Consider the following 19,595-nt stretch of genomic DNA (forward strand, 5'->3'; position numbering starts at 1 on the left):
GTTGGCCTCTTGAGGGGTTGTGGGTGAGTCGAAGCGTTCAGAGCTTCACTTCCTGTATTTTTGTCAGCGCTGCGACCACAGCTGTATCCTCACTGCTTATTGAGTTGAAACCATTCAGACCAGACTTTAGTTTGCAGTGATTATTCTGTAACGTTCTCTCCTCTAATATTCCCTCTCCTGTTCAATCCACCTCGTGCATCAACGTGTTAGTGGTTCTGATGATGTGCATGAAGCCTCTCGTGGCATCGCTCCAAAAAAACACATCTCAAAACCACAAGAGACTGCTGTGATGTAAACTTGAGTTACACATTTGTTCACACTTACTGTAAAATGCTTCTTGTAAGTGCTGCTTAGTTGGCAACTTCAGACCTTCTAGACCTTAGTTGGCAAATTATCGACCTCTCGTGTATGTATGTTTTCATTACACAGCAGTGTCTAAACGTGTTCTTGGCCTGACATCCAACACCAGCTTTTCATCTGTTCTGACCTCGGCTTTGGCCTGATTTCACAAAAATGAAATTATGACACAAACTTAACTTTCCCAAATAACAAGCCCAACTGTAACCAAACACAGCAGGTGGTGTTCGTTTAGCAGAAAAGTCAAGTTTAAAGAATTAAAGGATCTTGTATAACCCTTCTCATCTCTTTGACTTAATGTTGGTTTTAAATCACTTTTGAATTTTAGTCCATAGACCATGTGATCCAAATAAAGTTCCCTTTCTTACAGATCTGATTCTCAGTTCCTTAAAAGTCTTAAATGCTCTCTTTTTTTAGAAATAGTTTCTATTTTGGGTAAGACAAATTATTAAAGGGATGTTCCTGGACTGCATCTCTTTCAAAGAAATCCCTCCAAAGAAAATTTACTTTTAAAGCTCATTTTCTCAGAACCGTTTATTTTGTGTTGTGTCTCATAGTGGGCAAAGAAGCGCATGATGCACCGCAGCTTTTTAATTTCTTCTTTTTTTCATCTGTGATTCTTTGCTTCACACTATTAAAAGCTTCCTCGCTCTCTACAACCTCTGGAAGTGAGATGTTAAGTGAGCTCTTAAGTTTTTCACACCTTAATTGACATTAAACACATAAAATGTTCCAATCAAGATTTCTCAATGAGTTCTCACGACTTAAATTATGACACACGGTATTTTAAACCTTTTTTAATGAGTCAAACATCAATATAAAAGTCAAAAGTCATCTGCATATCGAGGGAGTTCACATGTAGTCCTCGGAGTAACATGATAAAACTATAATATTACAATTCAACATACTGTTAAAAAAAAAAAAAAAAAAAAAGACCCCAAAACCTCATGGCTACATAGATGGAGTGATTTTCTTTGCTCACTCTCCTTCCTGAAGGCAACAAAGAGGGTTTTTTTTTACCCATCAAGCTGCACTGTGCACTGTGTTATGATACAAACAGCTGTGTGCTCGGATGGTGGAACAAGCTCTTCCCTTCACCCTTCACTCACCAAACTAACCTTTCACATTCAGATTTAACCTTTAAGAAACATTATCTCATATATACTTGTCTTGTTCCAGGTGCTATATGATGTTTCCACTGAGTGAAATATTCAAACCCAAGACAAATGTAAATATTCTGCAGTCTGCTGCTTCACTTTAGACTAATCCCCCCAAAGTTCACCCTGATTTGGTATCTTTGGAAAGTTTTTGATCTCCACTGGAGTTTAAAATACAGTTTCATGTGTTTAAACTGCAGCACAGTCATCATTTTCAGTTTCTCTCTCGTAAAAAGTACAAGTTCCTGAACAACATATGTGTGAACAACCACAAGAGAGTCTAAAGGTTTGCTTGAGCGTCAATGTTGGAAACAAAAAAGAAACAATCTCAGCCTCTCACTAGATCTTTCTGGAGGTTTCAATCGTATCTGAGATTGAAAACGTAGTTCCAAGCTCCAGAGGGAACAAGTACACTTACTAGCTAACTTCGTGTTAATGCTTTTTTTTCTTTTCAAAACTAAAGTTGCACGTCTGACTGCCGCAGCAGATCTGCCAAACCACATGTGGAGGTGTGATGTGATCCCTGACAGTCGTAAATGGCATCTCAGCAAGGTGAAAGATCTCTGCCTCAAAACATCAAACTCGTTCCTTGCAGAGTCCTGCAGCAGCACAACATGAGATTCACACAGTTTGGTTTGATTTGAGGAAACAGAAACTCAAGTGAACATCGAAAACATTAAAAACTGGGCTTTGATCTTCATTTATTCTTCTATGTATTTCTCTTGACCGTGCTGCCCTGCAGCTCCCCAGCTGCCTGCTCTGAGCCTTTTTGTTAATCATTCAGAAGTAAAAGAAATAATACTACAGTGTAAAAATACTCTGTTACAAGTAAAAGTTCAAAAGTATTAACAACAAAATGTATTTTAAACACTTCAATGTAGCAGCTGTTCAAGGCTAATTTGAACTACTTTATATACTGCTGGCTAGTTTAACTTTTAATAATAATTATAATAATAATAATAATATATCATTTAGTAGTTGATTTATATTTTGTATTAATCTAAATCTGCAAAGTCACTGAAATTATCATATAAATGTGAAGTAAAAACCACAATATTTACCTCAAAAATGTAGTGCAATGCAGTGAAGTACTCAAGTAAAGTACAAGTACCAATTGAACAGTACAGTACCTGAATAAATGTACTCATTGTGTCTCGGTTACCTGATGACTTATCCCATATTTTGAAGAAAAGAGGATTTTGGTCGTACAAATGTGCGAAATATGTGATATTAACTTTAAGGAGACGCTTTACTGAATATAAATATGTTCTGGTTGACTGTTCCCTAATTGTACAAGTCAAATACTTTATATCCACACAGTCTGGTTTATATTTCAGCAAGTAAAACAAGCTTGTTACACGGTTTATTTAGCAGCTGTACTGGAGCTTTTGACCGTATCACATGACCTTCATCAGGGGATGTAGATGCCCAGACATTATGGAATTGTAGATGTTCTTCGTGTTGATTAAAATTCACTGAGAAGTCCATAAAGTGAGATCTGTATGTCCACTGATGGTTCTGGTGTATATTGTCACTTTAATATACAAAAAGGTGTGATGTCATTTCAGTATCAGACTAAATACATTGAGGTTATTTTTATTTTTAGTTACGGAGAAGCTTCAGGCAGCTTTACAGAGACTGTTTTTTAACCGCAGCATAACTTAAGTTCATGCTAATGAAGAACTCTGCTGAGAAACCACTTCCTCTTTCCAGACTTCACAAGTCAGTCTGACGAAAGGTTATCTGATGAACACAATGTGTCTGAGCAGGTCAAAGCTCGCAGATAATTAACTGTTTGTTCATTTTATGTTCATTTTTCATGTTTTGAATTATTCAGTTCTTCAGTTTGAGTTTATTTGGTGTTTAAAAGTGTCCTTGTTGAGTTGTTTGACACCAAACTTTAGAGTTTTTATGTCACACGGTGTGAATCAGAAAATTCCTCAATGTCATCATCGTCATCGTCATGTGGCAACAAGACTCATGTCTGTTTTTTACCACAAAGGTCAAAAGCTAAGAGACATCAACACGAAACTCTGGAAAATTACAAATACATTTCTCAAGAATCTGCAGGAAAGTGAAACCAACACGGTTTGTTTTGTCTGGACAGCTGGTGTCCAGTCACCCTGACTGTCATATGACTCCCATCATGTCCGACACCCTCATGCTAACAGGACATTACATTCATTTACTGTACATGACCCAGTGACTCACCATTACTTTAACCATAACCTCTACCACAACCTACTGTTAACCAAAAACCTTAAACTGGAAAGGTAATGTTCTGACTTGTGGGGACGTGGGTCCCCGCAACGTGAGTGTGTGAACAGATTAATGGATACTTGTTTATGTCACTTAGGAGGACAACACATTGACTGATTGTTCATTACCAGTAAGTAGTAGTACTTGTTGTTGTAGTAACTGGTACTAATGGCAATAGTATTTGTGATATTTGAATTAGAACAGCAGCAATAGTAGTAGTATCAGCTGTTGTAGTACAAGTCGTGGTAGTAGTATGAGATGTATAAAAACATTAGTGCACTAGTAGTAGTGCTATATGTGATAGTAAGAGGAGTTTTAATTGGTGTAGGACTAGTAGTAGTAATTGTAGTAGTAATAGTGGTAGAAGGAGTAATATTAGTTGCAGTACCAGAAGGAGTAATATTAGTTGTAGTATCAATATTATAGCAGTAGTAATAGAAGCAGTAGCACTTGTAGTAATTGCAGCACTATAGAAACAATAGTAGTAGTAGTAGTTGTAGTTGTTGTAGCAACTGTAGTATTAATGGCAGTAGTATTTGTTATACTTAAGGTGAAATACTATCAATAGTAGTAATATACATATTATACATAGTAGTGCTAATAGCAATAGTAGTATTTTTGGAACAATTGAAGCACAAATAGCTTTACTAGTAAAGAAAAAAGTAGTAGTAGTTATAGCAGTATTATGGCAGTAGTATTAGAGGTAGTCATTGTTATAGAACAGGAGTAGCAGCAGTGGTATTATTTATCACAATAACAGGAGTTTGAATTGGAGTTGTAGTAGTTGAAGTACTAATGGTAGTAGTGGCATTGAGAGTAACAGTCCTAACTGAAGGAGTTGGAGTACTTGTAGTAGTATTAGTAGTAGTAGTAGTGGTCAGGCAGATTTCTGTACATGGCTGCCAGACAGCTGTAGTTGTTGTAGGAGTACTTTTAGCAGTATGTATAGTTACAGTAGCCATGTGTTTTTATAGTAGTAGTAGTACTTGTGGTCATGTAGTCTGTATGTACTGTACACTGTAATGTATTGTAGTACTTTTTGGATCCACTTGGAGGAGCTGTGGTGTTACAAAGAGTGTGTGTGTGTTTATTTTACTTTATTTTACTTCTGTTGAGGTTGTTGATCAGCACAAATTAAACATGTGACTTAAATCATTCTTATGTCAGAGTCACGTCATCACGTGAAAGTTTGCTTTTGTTAAACTGATCTGATGCATTTTGATTGATGACATATTGATCGTTGAATCGAGGATTGTTTTGTGTGTGTGTGACATGATGCTGTGAACTGAGAGGAAGACAATTCTCTTTACATTTTGGTGTATTAATAGAAATAAAGTAAAATAACTTCAGAACCAAACACCAATCTGCTCAGTCCAAAAATAAAATAGTAAAATACAGAATAAACGCTGTATTGAAGAGCTTCACACAGACAGAGCTGCGTGAAGTCGCGTCATTTATTCACAATAATACTATAATGAATGCAATACCACTTTCAAAATAAAAGCACCGCATTTAGAAGAATTTTAGCTTTATTTAGGATTTTTATTGCGATGAGATGAGATTTAATATTTTAATCATTAATTAAAATTTCATCTCAATGTTGGAATTTTTTGTCTGATGTGCAGATTTTGCTGGCAGCTTGTAAACAGGAAGTGTTTGGACACTCTTTCCTCTCTTTCCTTTGGTTTGATGTGGGAAAAGTTTTTCATTCGTTTTCTTTCAAATTTTTCTTTCTAACACACACAAACATGAGATAAGAAACAAATAAGCTAAAACCTCCTAAAATAGAATTCAATTGACATGAATTGTTTTGGGTTGAAATTTGCTCATAAAAACGTTTATGAGCATAACATTGATAGAAAGAAGGAAAAACATTGAGAGATTTAGGTGGTTTATTTGCCGATTTGATTATTAAAACACACCTGCTGTTACCACCGGCAACCACAGGGGTCGCCAAACCGACCAGGACTGAAATATTTAAAGAGCAACTTTTAGGGTGAATTTGATGTTAACTTGTTTTTAGGGGCGTGGAGTACAAATCAAAATCACAGATATTTTTATTAATTTATTTTTGTCTAGAGGACAGAATCTCTGGAAAAATACCTTCTGTTGTGGACTGGGACCAGAATGAAATGTTTACCAGCATTTAAAACAGCAAAAGAAATCAATTTCAATGGAATCGCCACAATCAGAATGTTTACTTTGCAGATTCAGATTATTAAAACAAAATACAATCAACTAATAAATCATGATGTATTATTACATAAACACATGAATGCATCAATCATTATTATATATAATCCAATAAGAATACATGATTCTGAAATGGGCCATTCTGAATAATGGGTACTTATACTTTTGGTACTTTTGGTGCTAATTCTTTTGTACTTTTACTCAACTAACATATCTCAGCACTACTTTTACCGTAGCTAGAGTCCGTCTTGGTTCGCTGTGGTTGGTGGTTTTATTGTGAAGGCGCGTAGCGGAAATGTAACGGTTTATTTTCGCGTAACTTGACGCATTGGAGCGCGAGAGAGGCAGAGAGAGACGTAGAGGAGGAGGAGGGGAAGAGAGGGAGGCAGTGTCCGTGTGGAGGAAGAGAAGGGAAAGAGAGGAGGAGGAAGAGGAGGATAAAACCCAGCAGACAGACGGACGACGGGACCGGAAAGAAAGAAAAGAAATGTGGAAATCCGCGAGCTACTCGCGCGACACCCTGAGGAATATTTCCACTCGTGGAGGATTATTTAAAAAAATGTTTTTCCATTTTCGGGTTGAATTTTTTTGGATTTGATCCCGCTGCTGCTTCCTGTCGGGACTTCACGGAGGGAAAACACACACTCACACAAACACACACTGAGAGTTCAGCCCGGTTCCGGACGGCGCGTGCGTGTGAGTGCGTGAATGTGCGTGCAAGTCCAGGTGTGTGTGTGTCCGCTCACAGCTTTTATTTATTGCTGTTCTTAAATTTGATCTTTTTCCAGCGGAGTTCTGCTCAGCTCCGGACACCTTGTTTTTGACCTGGGCGCGTGCGTGCTCTGCATGTCTCACACCAGAAAAGAAAAGAATTCATAAACACTTTAATATTTTATTTATTTTGCAGTGTGTGTGTGTTGTGTGTGTGCACGTGCGCGTCCACGCCCCCGTCCTGCAACTGCACGCGGCAGATCAGTAAGGATGGATTTATTAACTTCGGCACGAGAGGAGAAGATTTAAATATTTTTAATTCCACTTGTTTTTACCGGATGGATATTGAAATCGACTTTACTCCACAGAAGAAGAGCAAAGGTGAGATATATTATTAAATATGTTTTTAGATACTTTTTTAATATTTTGAACTCTGAAGGTTTGAAATGATCCACAATAGAATCAGCAGTTTATGGTCTTATTATTCTAATATTAGTATTCTAATATTCTCCTGGGAACTTATCTCCTATGGAATCCCTATAATATTCCTATAGATACTATACTGTACTGAATACTGTATTTGAAAGCACCATACAATTCCTAAAATATTCCCACAAAATGATTCCTAAAATGCAAAATGTCAATATGATTTCTGCTGGACTTTCAGGACGTTCCTCTAAAACTTTTTAAGACTTGTATAGTACTTTTTGTGTTGTTGTCACCTGCGGTCGTCATATAATGTTCATGTTTTTTGTGTTTAATTACCATCAATTACTTTTATGTTTTTATAGTATTCAGACACTGTACTTCTTTTTTATATCAAAACACAGTAAATTCTTATAACACACTGTAGTGATCTAACGTGTGATAGTGCCAGTTTGCAAACTTTACGATACTAATTTACTTTACTGCAAGTATTCTTATGATAACAGCTCCTAGACAATGTACTGTATAAATATAAAAACACTAGTACATTCTGTATACTTTACAGTACTTTGTATTAGTTTTACCTCTCAAATATTTTTACAGTATCAGTAATATTTCTGCTACAAATCCCTATTATAAATCATCTTAAAGTGACAAAAGAAAAAATGACATTTCAACAGTTTATCAGAATCAGAATCAGAATCAGAAATACTTTATTGATCCCCGGGGGGAAATTGTTTATGATAATAAAGATGTGAAACATGACATCCTACAGAGTCCTTGATGTTCCTGAACTCCTCTAATATAAAAGAAGAAAATAGACCGAGGAACATTCATACAGTTCAACACCTGACGCATCAAAGTACTTTAATCACACGGATGCAGAAATCATTTAAAACTAAAATCTGGACCCCTGAGGTTGATCATGTGACCCCAACAACCAGAGTGTGTAAAGTTTGTATCATTATAACTAATCTAATTAAGACTGTCACCTATATATAATCCTGTAATAGTCACTTGACCTTCCAGCTGTGTGTTTATTGTCACTGCTTCACTTCCTGTTTATCATCTCACTTCCTTTCAGAAACAAACTGTGTCCAAATATTAGACCTCCACCAGTGTTCCAAGACGTAACCAAACTTCATTCAAAAAAATCCACTTTCTTGTGCTCAGATTGAACCCTTGTTGGTTTTTGCTTTCTGATGCAGAACGGCTAATTAACCCTTCGTCCTCCGGACCGCTTAACAAGCCTCCACCAGCCAATTAAGTGATTAACGGCGGCAGGAAGTGGAGCTGCTGCAGGTGGACCATGTTCTGTTGTTCTGCTTGTTGTGTTGATAAATGAACAATAGTTGATCATTATGTATGTAGTGACACTGCCCGTCCTTTCTCACTCTTCCATTGATCGACAGCCGTAAGCGCAGCAATGTGCCATCAAAGGCAGCGAAGAAGACTGTTAGAAAGTACACAAGTCTGTCAACAATGCAGGTTTCAAACTTAAGAAAGTCTTTCGTATTCTTCTCATAAACATTTTTGTTCGTACGAGGGCTTCGAGTCACATTCACAAACTTAAGTCGCTTGTTAAATTTCCATTTAAGACTTCCTGTTCTGCTCCGATGACTAACATGAGAAGCGGTCATGTGACAGTCAGGTGACGTTACACCTGTCAGGTGTTATAACAGGATGTTGCTGCAGAAAGTCAAACAGGTGTTTTTCTCCCAGAATTCATGAGTGAAAAATTTAAATACGAGAATTATCTGTGAACGCCACAAATTCTCTTCAACATAAGATCTTTGTTTGTACTTTATAGTTCGACAGGTGAGTTACAGGTGAGTCAGTCAGGTGGAGCTCCTGGGCTGTCATTCTCTAGTGTTGTTTAAATGTCATGAGATGAAACTTTAATGATCCCTGCAGAGAAAACGAAACAGAACCTGCTGATCGCTGGGAAGTCTGTCTGTTGACGCTGCGTTACAGGAAACATCCTTTAAAAAGTACTTCATTCAACTCAGGTGTTTAAAGCTGTAAAATACCTCTCATACGTTTGATCGTAACTTCCCTCTGAGGTTGATAACCCCTTCAGACCAGTGTCCATTTAAATTCACATCAAATATTCACTACTCGGATCCCAAGTACCAAAACCTCTAAAAATACTTAAAAATACTTAAAAGTAAAAGTCCTGCAAGTACACAAGTATTCTCAGCTTCTTGTAATTACAGTATCAGTAGTAAAAGTACACAATGTATGTAGTTGTTCTGCATTTGAATTAAATTGAATGATTCTGAACAGGAGTTCTGTACGCAGCCACTGTAGCTAACGTTAAGCTAGCTGTAGACGGCTGCTGTTGAACCACACTGTCTGGTTTCTACTTAATTTATATTAATACAGAATATTTAACATATTTGGTTGTTGAAAGGCGTCTGACAGAGTAACAAAAGTAAAGACGCTTGTTACTGGACAGTTTTTGATGCTCAATGCAACGGGTTAGAGGCACGACCTGCTTGTTTTCAGTCGTCCGATGTTTATGTTCATATTTTCATACAAATTCAAAACGCAGATTAAAAAAAACATGAAAGAAACAGTTTTTATAGAAAACGAAAATCTCCAAGAAATTTGGCCTCAATTCTGCCAATAAATTTCCCAGCAAGCAAATCCAGCTGTGTGTGATTTGTGTGTTTGTGTGTGGTTTGATGGATGAACATGGGCTCCACACACACACACACACACACACACACACACACACACACACACAGCTGTCCTTCAATAGTCTGGAGATAAGAGCTGTTATTGAAATCCCAGCTCCCTAACAGCCATCAATCACTGTGTGTGTGTGTGTGTGTGTGTGTGTGTGTGTGTGTGTCGAGCAGCGCTGATACGTTTTCCCTCTCTCTCTCTGCTGGATTATGACTTCCCCGGGAAACGAGGCGACGTGCCTTATCAGTCCTCCGGCTGGGCGATAAAACACACACACACACACACACACACACTGATGTCGAGCCTCGTAATGTCGCTGCAGACTGAGAGCTGTGTGTGTTTTTGTGTGAGTGCAGTTGAAATGTATCGCAAACCACACACCAGACTCCATTGACTTTCTTTAGAATTTTAAAATCTAAAAAGTGTTTTACTTTTTTAGCTCTTTCTTCTCTTCCTGTGATTCATGTCAAATGTGAGCGTAATTGAAACGATTGTAGTTCATTACTTAAATGAAAATGAAGTCTAACAAGGCTTTGACTGTTGGTTTGTTCGTATCAGCTGCTAAAACCAAACGTCCAAATGCACGAATCTGAAAGTGCCAAAGCAGCGTTTCACAAAACCTGTTAATTTAACAGACTGGTTTTTGTCATGGGCTTCTCTAGACTCAAACTGGCATTTTTAATGGTCAAAACTGTTAGCCAAATGATCATTACCAAACCTTTTGACAGCACTCTAAAAAACATTTTCGACTGAGATATCCAATATTGGCCTTTTGAAAAACCTTTAACACTGAGGTGTTTTTAATTTAAAAAACAAAGTATCGTTGGCTCTTTGGCTTTCTGTTTTGGCTCCCATTTTCAGTAGCGTTTTCCATGTTCAGAATCAACGCTGTTAAATAGTTCCAGTTAAAAAGTAGGAAATTAAGAATATATGTCTCACATATTTTGTGACAGTTAACATTTCTTATTTTCCACCACCAGTTTTGTAGGTTCAAAATGTGTGGTGCTAAAGGTTTCTGGTATAAAAGTGATGGTTCAAAGAGTAGTGTGAAGATGTAAGCACATCTAGCGAACTGAAGAAGACTTAAAACTCAAGGAAAACTTCCTCCTCTCATCTGCAGACATGGCGGACTGAGCGGCGTCCTCGAGGCAGACGGTTTGTCTGGACCAGAAACCAGAGGGCCGCAGGCTCACAGCATGGTAAGGTTAAAGGTCAACTATATTTCTCGTCTTGATGCCACTTCATACAGCCCAAAACTATAATCACTGTGCTTTTTGCTTAAAAAACGGAGCATGCCTGGCTGACGTGATACTGCATCTTTGAAACAGATATAAATAAATCTTCTCTTTAACGATGAAAATATTTAAAAAACTGATATTTTTAAAGGTTATTATCTTTATTGTTGTGCCATCATTTGATAGTCAGGAGACACGGAGAGAGACGGGTATGACCTGTAACAAAGGGCACATTAAACTGGCAGTTGTTTACATCAAGAAAGTCAATTTTATTAACGTTTATGTTCATGTTCGAAATGTTGCATCACAATATGTGACGCCACGAAACGTCAAAATATCGCGCCACAGAATCTGAATCCACAGAATGGAACATCACACCCGTTATGATGACTGACATTTGTTTTTATCACGTTTCCCTGAACGTAAGAAAACTCATTGAAGATGAATCATATCTGGGTTGCGTGTACGTACAGAATCTGTCGTCACTGCTTCTCCATCGATTCCTCTAATTCAGAGTTTAATTTACCTCGAGTCACACTTTTTGATCTCTTTTTGGAAAAACGGAGCGAGTGAAGGATCTCTCTGCCTCCTCCACATCTCAGGCGGCCACCCAGCTGTCTGGATAATTTCCTAATGGCCCTGCGGCTGATAGCCAATCAGAGATGGTTCACGACGCCGTGTGACAGGAAATTCAATTAGGCTGTTTTTCTTCCTCCAATATTGCTCTCCCTGATTCTCTCTCTCCTCCTGCCAAGCTTTCCCTTTGTCTCTCGCCCTCTCTTTGTTTATCTCATGCTTCCGCTTTTTCTTTTCCTCTCTCTCTCCGGCTTTCTCTATTCTCTCTCACCCCGTTTTTTTTCTCTCTCTGTCTGTTTCCTGGATCTGTCGAGGGAGAGTGAAAGAGTAGCTCCGGGCGTCGTATGTCATCCAGGAATACTAAAAAAAATGGCTGCTCTTACTTTTCTCCATGAAAGGAAAAATGAAATCACAGGCTTCGTGTCCTATAGTGGAGATTCTCTAAATGGACAAAAAAAAAAAAAAAAAAATCCATTTTTCCTTCTTTCATTCCTGTTTGTCCTTGAAGAGTGAATTTAACCATGTGCTGCTTAACGGTTTATTCCAGAGTTTTTACTGTACTAAAGGGACAATCAGATTAAATCGATACTGCAGAGCCATTTAATATCCAGTGTCGGACCTTGAGTTGTGAATGTGTACAGCTAAAGCAAATTCCCAATAAGAGTCATTTCTGTCAAAAGGAAGAAATCGTCCCAGAGCATTTTTTGTAACATTTAACTACAGTAAATCATCCAGCATATTCTGATGAAAATGCACACATGCTTGCTGAACGAGCAAACTTCAATACCTGACTGGAAAAGAACTTTCCAGTTGAGTTGGTAGTTATGATGTTGACTTCATGGTTGTAAGGGCATTGCTAGGTGGTTGCTAGTATGTTACTCGATGGTTGCTAAAGCCGGGAATACAACCTTAAGATCACTGAAACCTGCAAAGACTAAACACTCCACACTATTTCCACCAACATAAACGAACATAAGAATACAGGTGTACACTCATTGTGTCTGTTTTGACAGCAGTTATCACCCAGTCTGGTCATTACTTACTTTGACTCTCCTCTACATGCTACAGGTGGATGCCAGCGCATCTTACAGGATGAACCCGCTTGCTGCCCTCAGCATTGACCGCAACGCTCTGGTGGGAGAAAACTACCGCCCCCATGGAGGAATTTTCTATCCCGGCATCCATCCTCTCTCTACTGAAAAGTCCCAGGAGGCGGGCACTTCTCTCCCACTTGGCTATGATCTCCTGTACAAACCAGATGTAACCCTGTTGGATGGACAGAAATCTGCCATTGGATATGTGGGACTTTATAAAAGCCCACCAACAGGGTTGCAGAAACCCCTTATTGTCCCTGTTGCAGGAGGTGATGCCCTGGGACTGGACCACCGCATTCTACCCAATGAAAAGCAGTCAGAACTGGGCCTGAATGGTGCCGGCAGCTTCCTGAGATTGCCTTGGATGAGCCCTTACGCTGATGCAACAATGTACCCCTTCCTGGACATGGCATACAAGGCCTCCTTCCTGTCCCAGCCATCGCCCTTCATCCACCAGCAGCTGGCATATCAATCTCTGTGTGCTGCGGGTGCAGGAAGCAGCACACCTGGGGAAGACAGACTTTTCTACCTGCCTCATTATTCCCCAGCCCATATCTCTTCCTCGCTGGGCCCTCCAATCAGGATCCCTACGGCCACTCCAGCTCCTGCTGTCCATTCACCCCTGCCCCACTGCCAGGACAAGGCCTTACAGGGCCTTGGTCCTCAGGTACATCAGGAACACTCTGCCTTCAGCACCAGTCCACAGATACACCAGGAGCCCCAGCCTCAAGCTGTTCACCATACTGAGCGACAACATTGCAGCAGTAGCAGTGGTGCAAAGTCCAGTCAGCCCACTTCCACCAAGAACACTCTTAGCAGCAGTGGTGGAAGTAGTGGCACCCCTGTTACCAGTTCAGCTAGCACTGCTGCCTTAGATTCACCCCCAGTTACCCGTCCTCCATGCTCAGTTCCCCCACCCCAACCCCTCAGCAACACCACTACAGACCTCCAGAAGTCGCTTTACAGAAACACCTCCTCATCCTCATCCTCAACCTCACATGTGTCTCACCCCTTTTCCATGGGCAGCCTGAGCTCTGAGCACTGCTCTCCCATGCACTCAGGCAGCAACAAAACCAAAGATGCCAGCTCAGACCGCTGTAATGCAGAGAAGTGCATATCACCTGCAAAGACATCACTAGACAGAGCTGTACCTCAAAAGCCTGCCAAAAACCCTGGGGAAAAACCATTGGATCTGTCTGCCAAAGAGTTGGAAGGACTCTCAAATGGATACCCATCCAAATTAGAGGCCCTGGCCAAGTTGGGATATTTACCACCATCTTGTTACGGGCTGCTAGCCAGTCAGGACCAGCACCTAAAGAAGGGTCTACCCCCACCTAGCACATCAGCAAAGACTCCAGATCGTCCTGAAATTATCAGCACTGTGCCCTCCCTTTGGGTTGTTCCGGGTCCTTTCCCAGCTGTCAGCTCTGACCACAGCAAAGGCTCCCAAATTATGAAAAACAAGAGTGTAGACAATATTCCTCATCATCCACTGCCTCAAAGCTCACCTGGCTCCATGGCAGTTGAGGTGACCAGTATTCCTAGCCCTGCCCCAGGGGGAAGACCCTCTACATCATCTCCTTCCCCAAAGTCCAAAGTTGAATGGCCACAAGTCCCCCCCATTGATTTGGAGAAAGTCCATCCAAACAGTAAAGGAGAAACTGTACGAGAAACTCGTACATGCCCTGGAAAACAGAGCGTAACTCCAGCTAAGCCAGAGACCCAAGAGAACCAACCTCTTCCACAGCAGCCTCACATGGAAAATGGAAACTCCTCCAGTCAAATCTATGGTGACTCCTACCTCCCTCCTGGCTTAGGTTACACTAACCGCTACATCCCTTATGCAGTTGCTGAGAATATGTCTTTGCAACGCATGACCACCATACCAGGCAAAGGACCTGTCTATCCCCACCCAGTCCTGCTTGGCAGCAGCAGCTTTTACCCACCTCGCATTGCACCAAAACATGGCCTTCCATATGGAGTACATCCAAACCAAGGTGACTTCATGACATACCAGAATTCCCGGGGGGTGGCCCCTTCGTCCCACCCAGGTCTTGACCGTCTTGAGACCCAGGATAAAACTTGGAATGTAGAACCATACAGGAACCAGGATAGGCTGGATGCTGACAGCTCCCAAAAGAGTGATAATGAGAGAGACAAGTCCACAAATCGAACCACAAAGGCTTCAGGAAAAAGCCTCACTTCTGCCAGAGATGATGTAGTTTGTATTGACCTGGTGCATGATGAGGCTGATGATGATTTGTCCACCAACAAGCACAGCTCCCTATCTACCATAAGAGAAGATTCATCCAAGCATGGCAGCAGTGGCTGTAACCACATCCAAGAAAGAGACCCATGGCCTCCAAAAGCCCTCCCTCCCAGCCAGGCTGCAGAGCAGGGACGAGGCTTACTACCCCACACTTCCCAACCACTACCCCCTCATCACAACTCTTCTTCACCTACTCCCCCTAGTGAAGAGGTCCCCGAAGAGATCCCGGAAGAGGAGGAGCCACTTAGTCCATTCCCAGACATCCCAGAGGAGCAGACGATGCGATGTGCCCGAACTTCACCAAAACAATTTTCTAGAAAATGTAAAACTGGAGCCTCTGGTGGTGCTGGGGACTTGATAGGGGGTGTCACTGGTGGTAGGAATAATGGTGTTGATGGGAAGAGCGCTGGTAATGAACCTAAGTCAGCTGTCTCAGCCAATAAAAATGTTAACCCTGAGCAAAGCCCTTCCAGAAATAGCAACTCATTTGGTCCTTTTAGCAAAGAAAATTCTACTAGTGACTTTAACAATTCAAACAACAGCACAGGAGCAGTGTATACAGTCACCAGCCCAAAGAGTCCAGTTTATGGGGGCAACTGTCATTCAGACAGTCCAGTTTGCAGCAACAAGGGACCGGCATGTAAAGATTTCAGTCCCCAGGTCCAAGCATGCAGGAGTTTTAATCCCAGGGTTCCAGGTGGCAGAGTTATGAACACCAGCGCTCCACTCTGTGTCCCCACATGTAACAGTGGAGATGTAAACCATCAAAATGTTGTCAGCAGAAATTTTGTGGGCCCATGTTGCAGAAATCTGGCTCTGAGGGCTTCAACTTGTGAGCCCAGAATTTTCAGCGGTCCAACTCATGGAATGAGCAACTCTGTGACTCCGAACTGCAAGAGCATCAATCCCAGATTTACAAATTGTGAAAACCGCAATGCTGTGCGCCCAATTTGCGGAAACATCAATCCCAGGGCTCCTTCATGCGAGAAGAACTGTTTTAGTTGTCCAAATTGTGGAAACCTCTCTAAAGGACAGTCTTTTGGAAATAACCACACCTGTGTAAATAACAATCCCAGGGTCCCCACACATGGACAAAATTTTTTTCGGCACCTTTTATCTGCCAATCCTACCAATGGAGGCTTTAACTTAACTCCAGAACAGCCAGTTAACAAAGACCTAAAATGTGAAGGTCCTTCCTCCAATGAGACAGAGCCCAGGAAAGAGGGGCCAAACTCTGGTCTCACCACTGCCAGCTATGGAGATGGGAAGAAAGACATCCTGGACGGCATGGATCCCCTGGCAGACGAGGATGAGGGTCCTGGCTGCAGTAAGAACCGACGCTCCGGCCTCACCAAACGCATCGCCAACTCAACCGGCTACGTAGGCGACCGGTTTAAATGCGTGACCACAGAGCTTTATGCTGACTCCAGCAAGCTGAGCAGAGAACAGAGGGCTCTCCAGGTAAGATCCCAGTTTTTTTCTTCATCCTTTCATTAGTCAATGGAACACTGATAGTCTGCTGAGATGGAGAGGGTAAATCTAATTTTCATTGGTGATCTGGAGTTTAATCATTGCACCACTGCTACCTTTTTTTGGTTGGTTTTCTGATATTGATTTTTGTGCTTACTGTTCATTAAGGCACAGAGGAAACAGGCCTACCCTTCATTGCGGTCTAATTCTCCTGTACAATTCTGTGTTGGTACACAAGTGTGCGAGATGATGTGGAGGTTTGGTTGTTGTGATAGTTGGGTACAAGGAGTAAAGTGCAACTTAAATGATACTCTGGACAAGTCATACAGACAGAATCAGTAGTCATGGTACAGTAGTCCGGATAGCTTAATGTGGATGTAGGATGGTTTGCAGGTGTTTGGAGGTGGTATCAGAGCAGCCCAAATTCTAAACCCTATGATTCAAGTTCAGTGTCGGTGTTTGTCTGGGACACTACTCAGGGGTCAGGGGTTTTGCAGAATCATCCAATACCGTGGTTCTTGTCTGTCGATAGGGTTGATGAATCTGGGTATTTTCCCAATTGAGAACAGGATCCAAAATGGAAACAGTGATCAGAACCCAAAAAGATTCATCCACTTTGGAAACCATTTTCCCAAAACTCAAAACATGTAGTGTTGATGGAGGGAAAAATTTAGCTGGCTTATTGTGGACGTAGGGTGTGCTAGGAGGTGTGTATGGGGAAGTGTTTGGAGGCTTTGTTGAGATATTTCGGTCTGGTAGGAAGTGCAGTAAAGAATTATCGGGCATGAGGAGGTGTTTCGAGGAGAATTGCCTTCTTCTCCTCCTCCTCTCTCTTTTCTTTTTTCCGCCTACAAATGTTTTGGATCGTCTGAGGTTGAGTTAGGATAACACACCGGCTGTATGTTTGTGGCTTCAGGCAACTGTTATCCTGCTGGTTTTTCCCAAAAAATGAAGAAAATGGAGGCAGAAAGGAAAAGTTTTTGCTGTCTTTATATATTTATCTCAGTCTCTTCTTTTTCTCTTTTTCCTTTCATCTGTGTCTCTCTCAGCATCAGTGTTATGCTCTATTTTTGTTTCTTTGCCTCTCTGTTCGTCGCTTGCTCTTGCTTGTTGTTATTCCTGTTTTTCTTTTCTCTTCACCTCCTTGTCCCCTCGAGATCCCCCCTTCAACTCAAATTAAATCTCTCCATCCTCCTCCCCCTCTTCCATCCTCCTCTTCCATCCCTCGGCAGATGGAGGAGGAAGGAGAGTAGTACTTTTAATGAAATCCTCCTCTTCCTCCTCCTTGGAACCCAGATCAGTCTTGACTACTTTAACCACACAGTCACAGAAAGTGTGGAGTTTGGCTTGTGTTGTTTTCCTTATGGAAGCTGGTTTGTGTTGAAGTAAGAATAAATAAATAATGAACTACATTTCCCATCAAACAGCTTCTCTTTATGGTAAGAATTGGATCAAAATGATTGCTTCAGTCACAGTGAACACGAGTCAAATACCAAAACCAAAACTGTGACTGTGAAAAAGTGAAAAACATAATGTAACTTAAGATTTGAGTTGCAGTATGGGAAATGTGGGATCCAGTGTTTTTGGAGTTTGACCCACTAAAGTGACAATAAGTCATGATATCACGACCTCAGATACACAGATATGGACCATTGTTGGGGTTCTGTCTTGGGGGGCGACGGGAAAACAATTAAAGCGCTGAAATCTGAAAGTGTCAGATGAAGTGAATGTACCAAAAAAAGTATGAATGGCCGGTAGAAGTGTCATTTGAAGTGAAACTACTAAAAGGAGTGGAAGTAGCAGATAACGGACCTATAAAATGGTCCAAAGCCACAGCTGCTGTCATCAAACTCCTCAACCGGTGTACTGGAACAGAGAGAAATGAAACTGAAACAAGTGACCACATGCAAATGGCATCGGTCATGGGAACAAAAAAAAATTGGATGTTGTGTAAAATGAGTGTTATGTTTTGGAAGAAATCCTCTAAAATCTGCTTAATATTTGAATATTGGTGTCTTGTTTTGAATTTGGTTCTGGACAAAAAGAGTCCTGACAAATGTGATAATATGAATGTCCAAAGATAATCAGCGGACAAATATATATGTATATATATGTCATGTTTGTGAGACAGCAGATATAAATTTCCTTTATCACATACTGCCTTGTATGTGAAGCGTCTCTCTCTGCTGTCTCCCTCCTCTCAAAGGACTTTTCTGGACAGAAAGCTGAGCTGTCAGGCGGGTTATTCCGTCTGGAAGGCTGTTTGCTCGGTCAGTCGTGGCTCCTGAAGGAGGAGGGTGGTGGTGGTGGTGGAGGAGGGGTTACCACTCAAATTAACTCACATTTCGCTCCTACGCCCTTGGGTGCTGCCGGCTCTGGGCGGCGGCGTTGGATGGATTTGTAGCTCGTTTCATGGGCCATTAATTTTTAAAATGGGTTTGTGGTCAGGGCAGAGTGAGGTGAGCGAGAAATACTGGCCTGTCAGGGAGCGCACAGGGAGCGGTTACCAGCAGTTACTAGTGGTTACCAACGGTTACAAGGTTGGTTCATCTCAGTGTAGGACATCCTGGATATTCAGCGTCTTTTTCTCAGGAGAAAACGTCTCTTTGAGTCGGACGGAGGTGCAGTTTAAATCATGAAATGTGTTAAAGATCAGAAAAGGTGTTTCCTGGTCCTGAGACATCTCAACTAATGATAATAATAACATGTAAACATTAAATGAATCTTAACTGTCTTGAAATGAAATCTATCTGCATGCAAATAATGGATTAAATTGAATCACAGAAAGAAGTTGAGGTGACAGGAAAAAGAAGCACTGGAAGAACTTCAGTGGCAGATGAAATTTAGGCATTGAAAGAAGTTATTTAACTAAGTAGTGAAGCCTGCGACCTCTAGGGGACGTTAAAAACACTTCAGTATCAACAGGAGAAATAGTTTAGAAACACTTTAAACCTCCTGTTTTTGAAACTTTTAGTGAATTTGATGTTTTGTAAAGGAATATATGTTTTCTAGAACTCATCCCAGCAGCACCTGTTCACCGTTTCTTGGAGCAGTTTCACCAACTTTATATTTTCTCTCAGTTTGTGTGTTCAAATGCCAACAGGGGGTTTCTTCTTTCCTTCAAAGCAGCAGAGTCTGGGGTCACAGAGTGAGTTTT

The 19,595-nt window shown here is 40.9% G+C and overlaps 1 protein-coding gene and 1 pseudogene across 1 annotated transcript in view; both read left to right on the plus strand.

Annotated features, from left to right (window-relative positions):
* LOC139306579 (protein NLRC3-like) overlaps nt 1-19,595 on the plus strand; it is a 204,095-nt pseudogene that overhangs the window by 111,074 nt on the left and 73,426 nt on the right.
* LOC139306955 (BCL-6 corepressor-like) overlaps nt 6,988-19,595 on the plus strand; it is a 31,746-nt gene continuing 19,138 nt past the window's right edge. The window contains exons 1-4 of the mRNA XM_070930920.1: nt 6,988-7,058; nt 10,915-10,993; nt 12,674-15,377; nt 16,158-16,429. Of these exons, the coding sequence (XP_070787021.1) occupies nt 10,991-10,993; nt 12,674-15,377; nt 16,158-16,429 (2,979 nt within the window). The 5' untranslated portion in view covers nt 6,988-7,058; nt 10,915-10,990. The remainder of the gene's footprint in view (nt 7,059-10,914; nt 10,994-12,673; nt 15,378-16,157; nt 16,430-19,595) is intronic.

This window comes from Enoplosus armatus, chromosome 24, assembly GCF_043641665.1.
Source record: "Enoplosus armatus isolate fEnoArm2 chromosome 24, fEnoArm2.hap1, whole genome shotgun sequence".
Classification (NCBI taxonomy): domain Eukaryota; kingdom Metazoa; phylum Chordata; class Actinopteri; order Centrarchiformes; family Enoplosidae; genus Enoplosus; species Enoplosus armatus.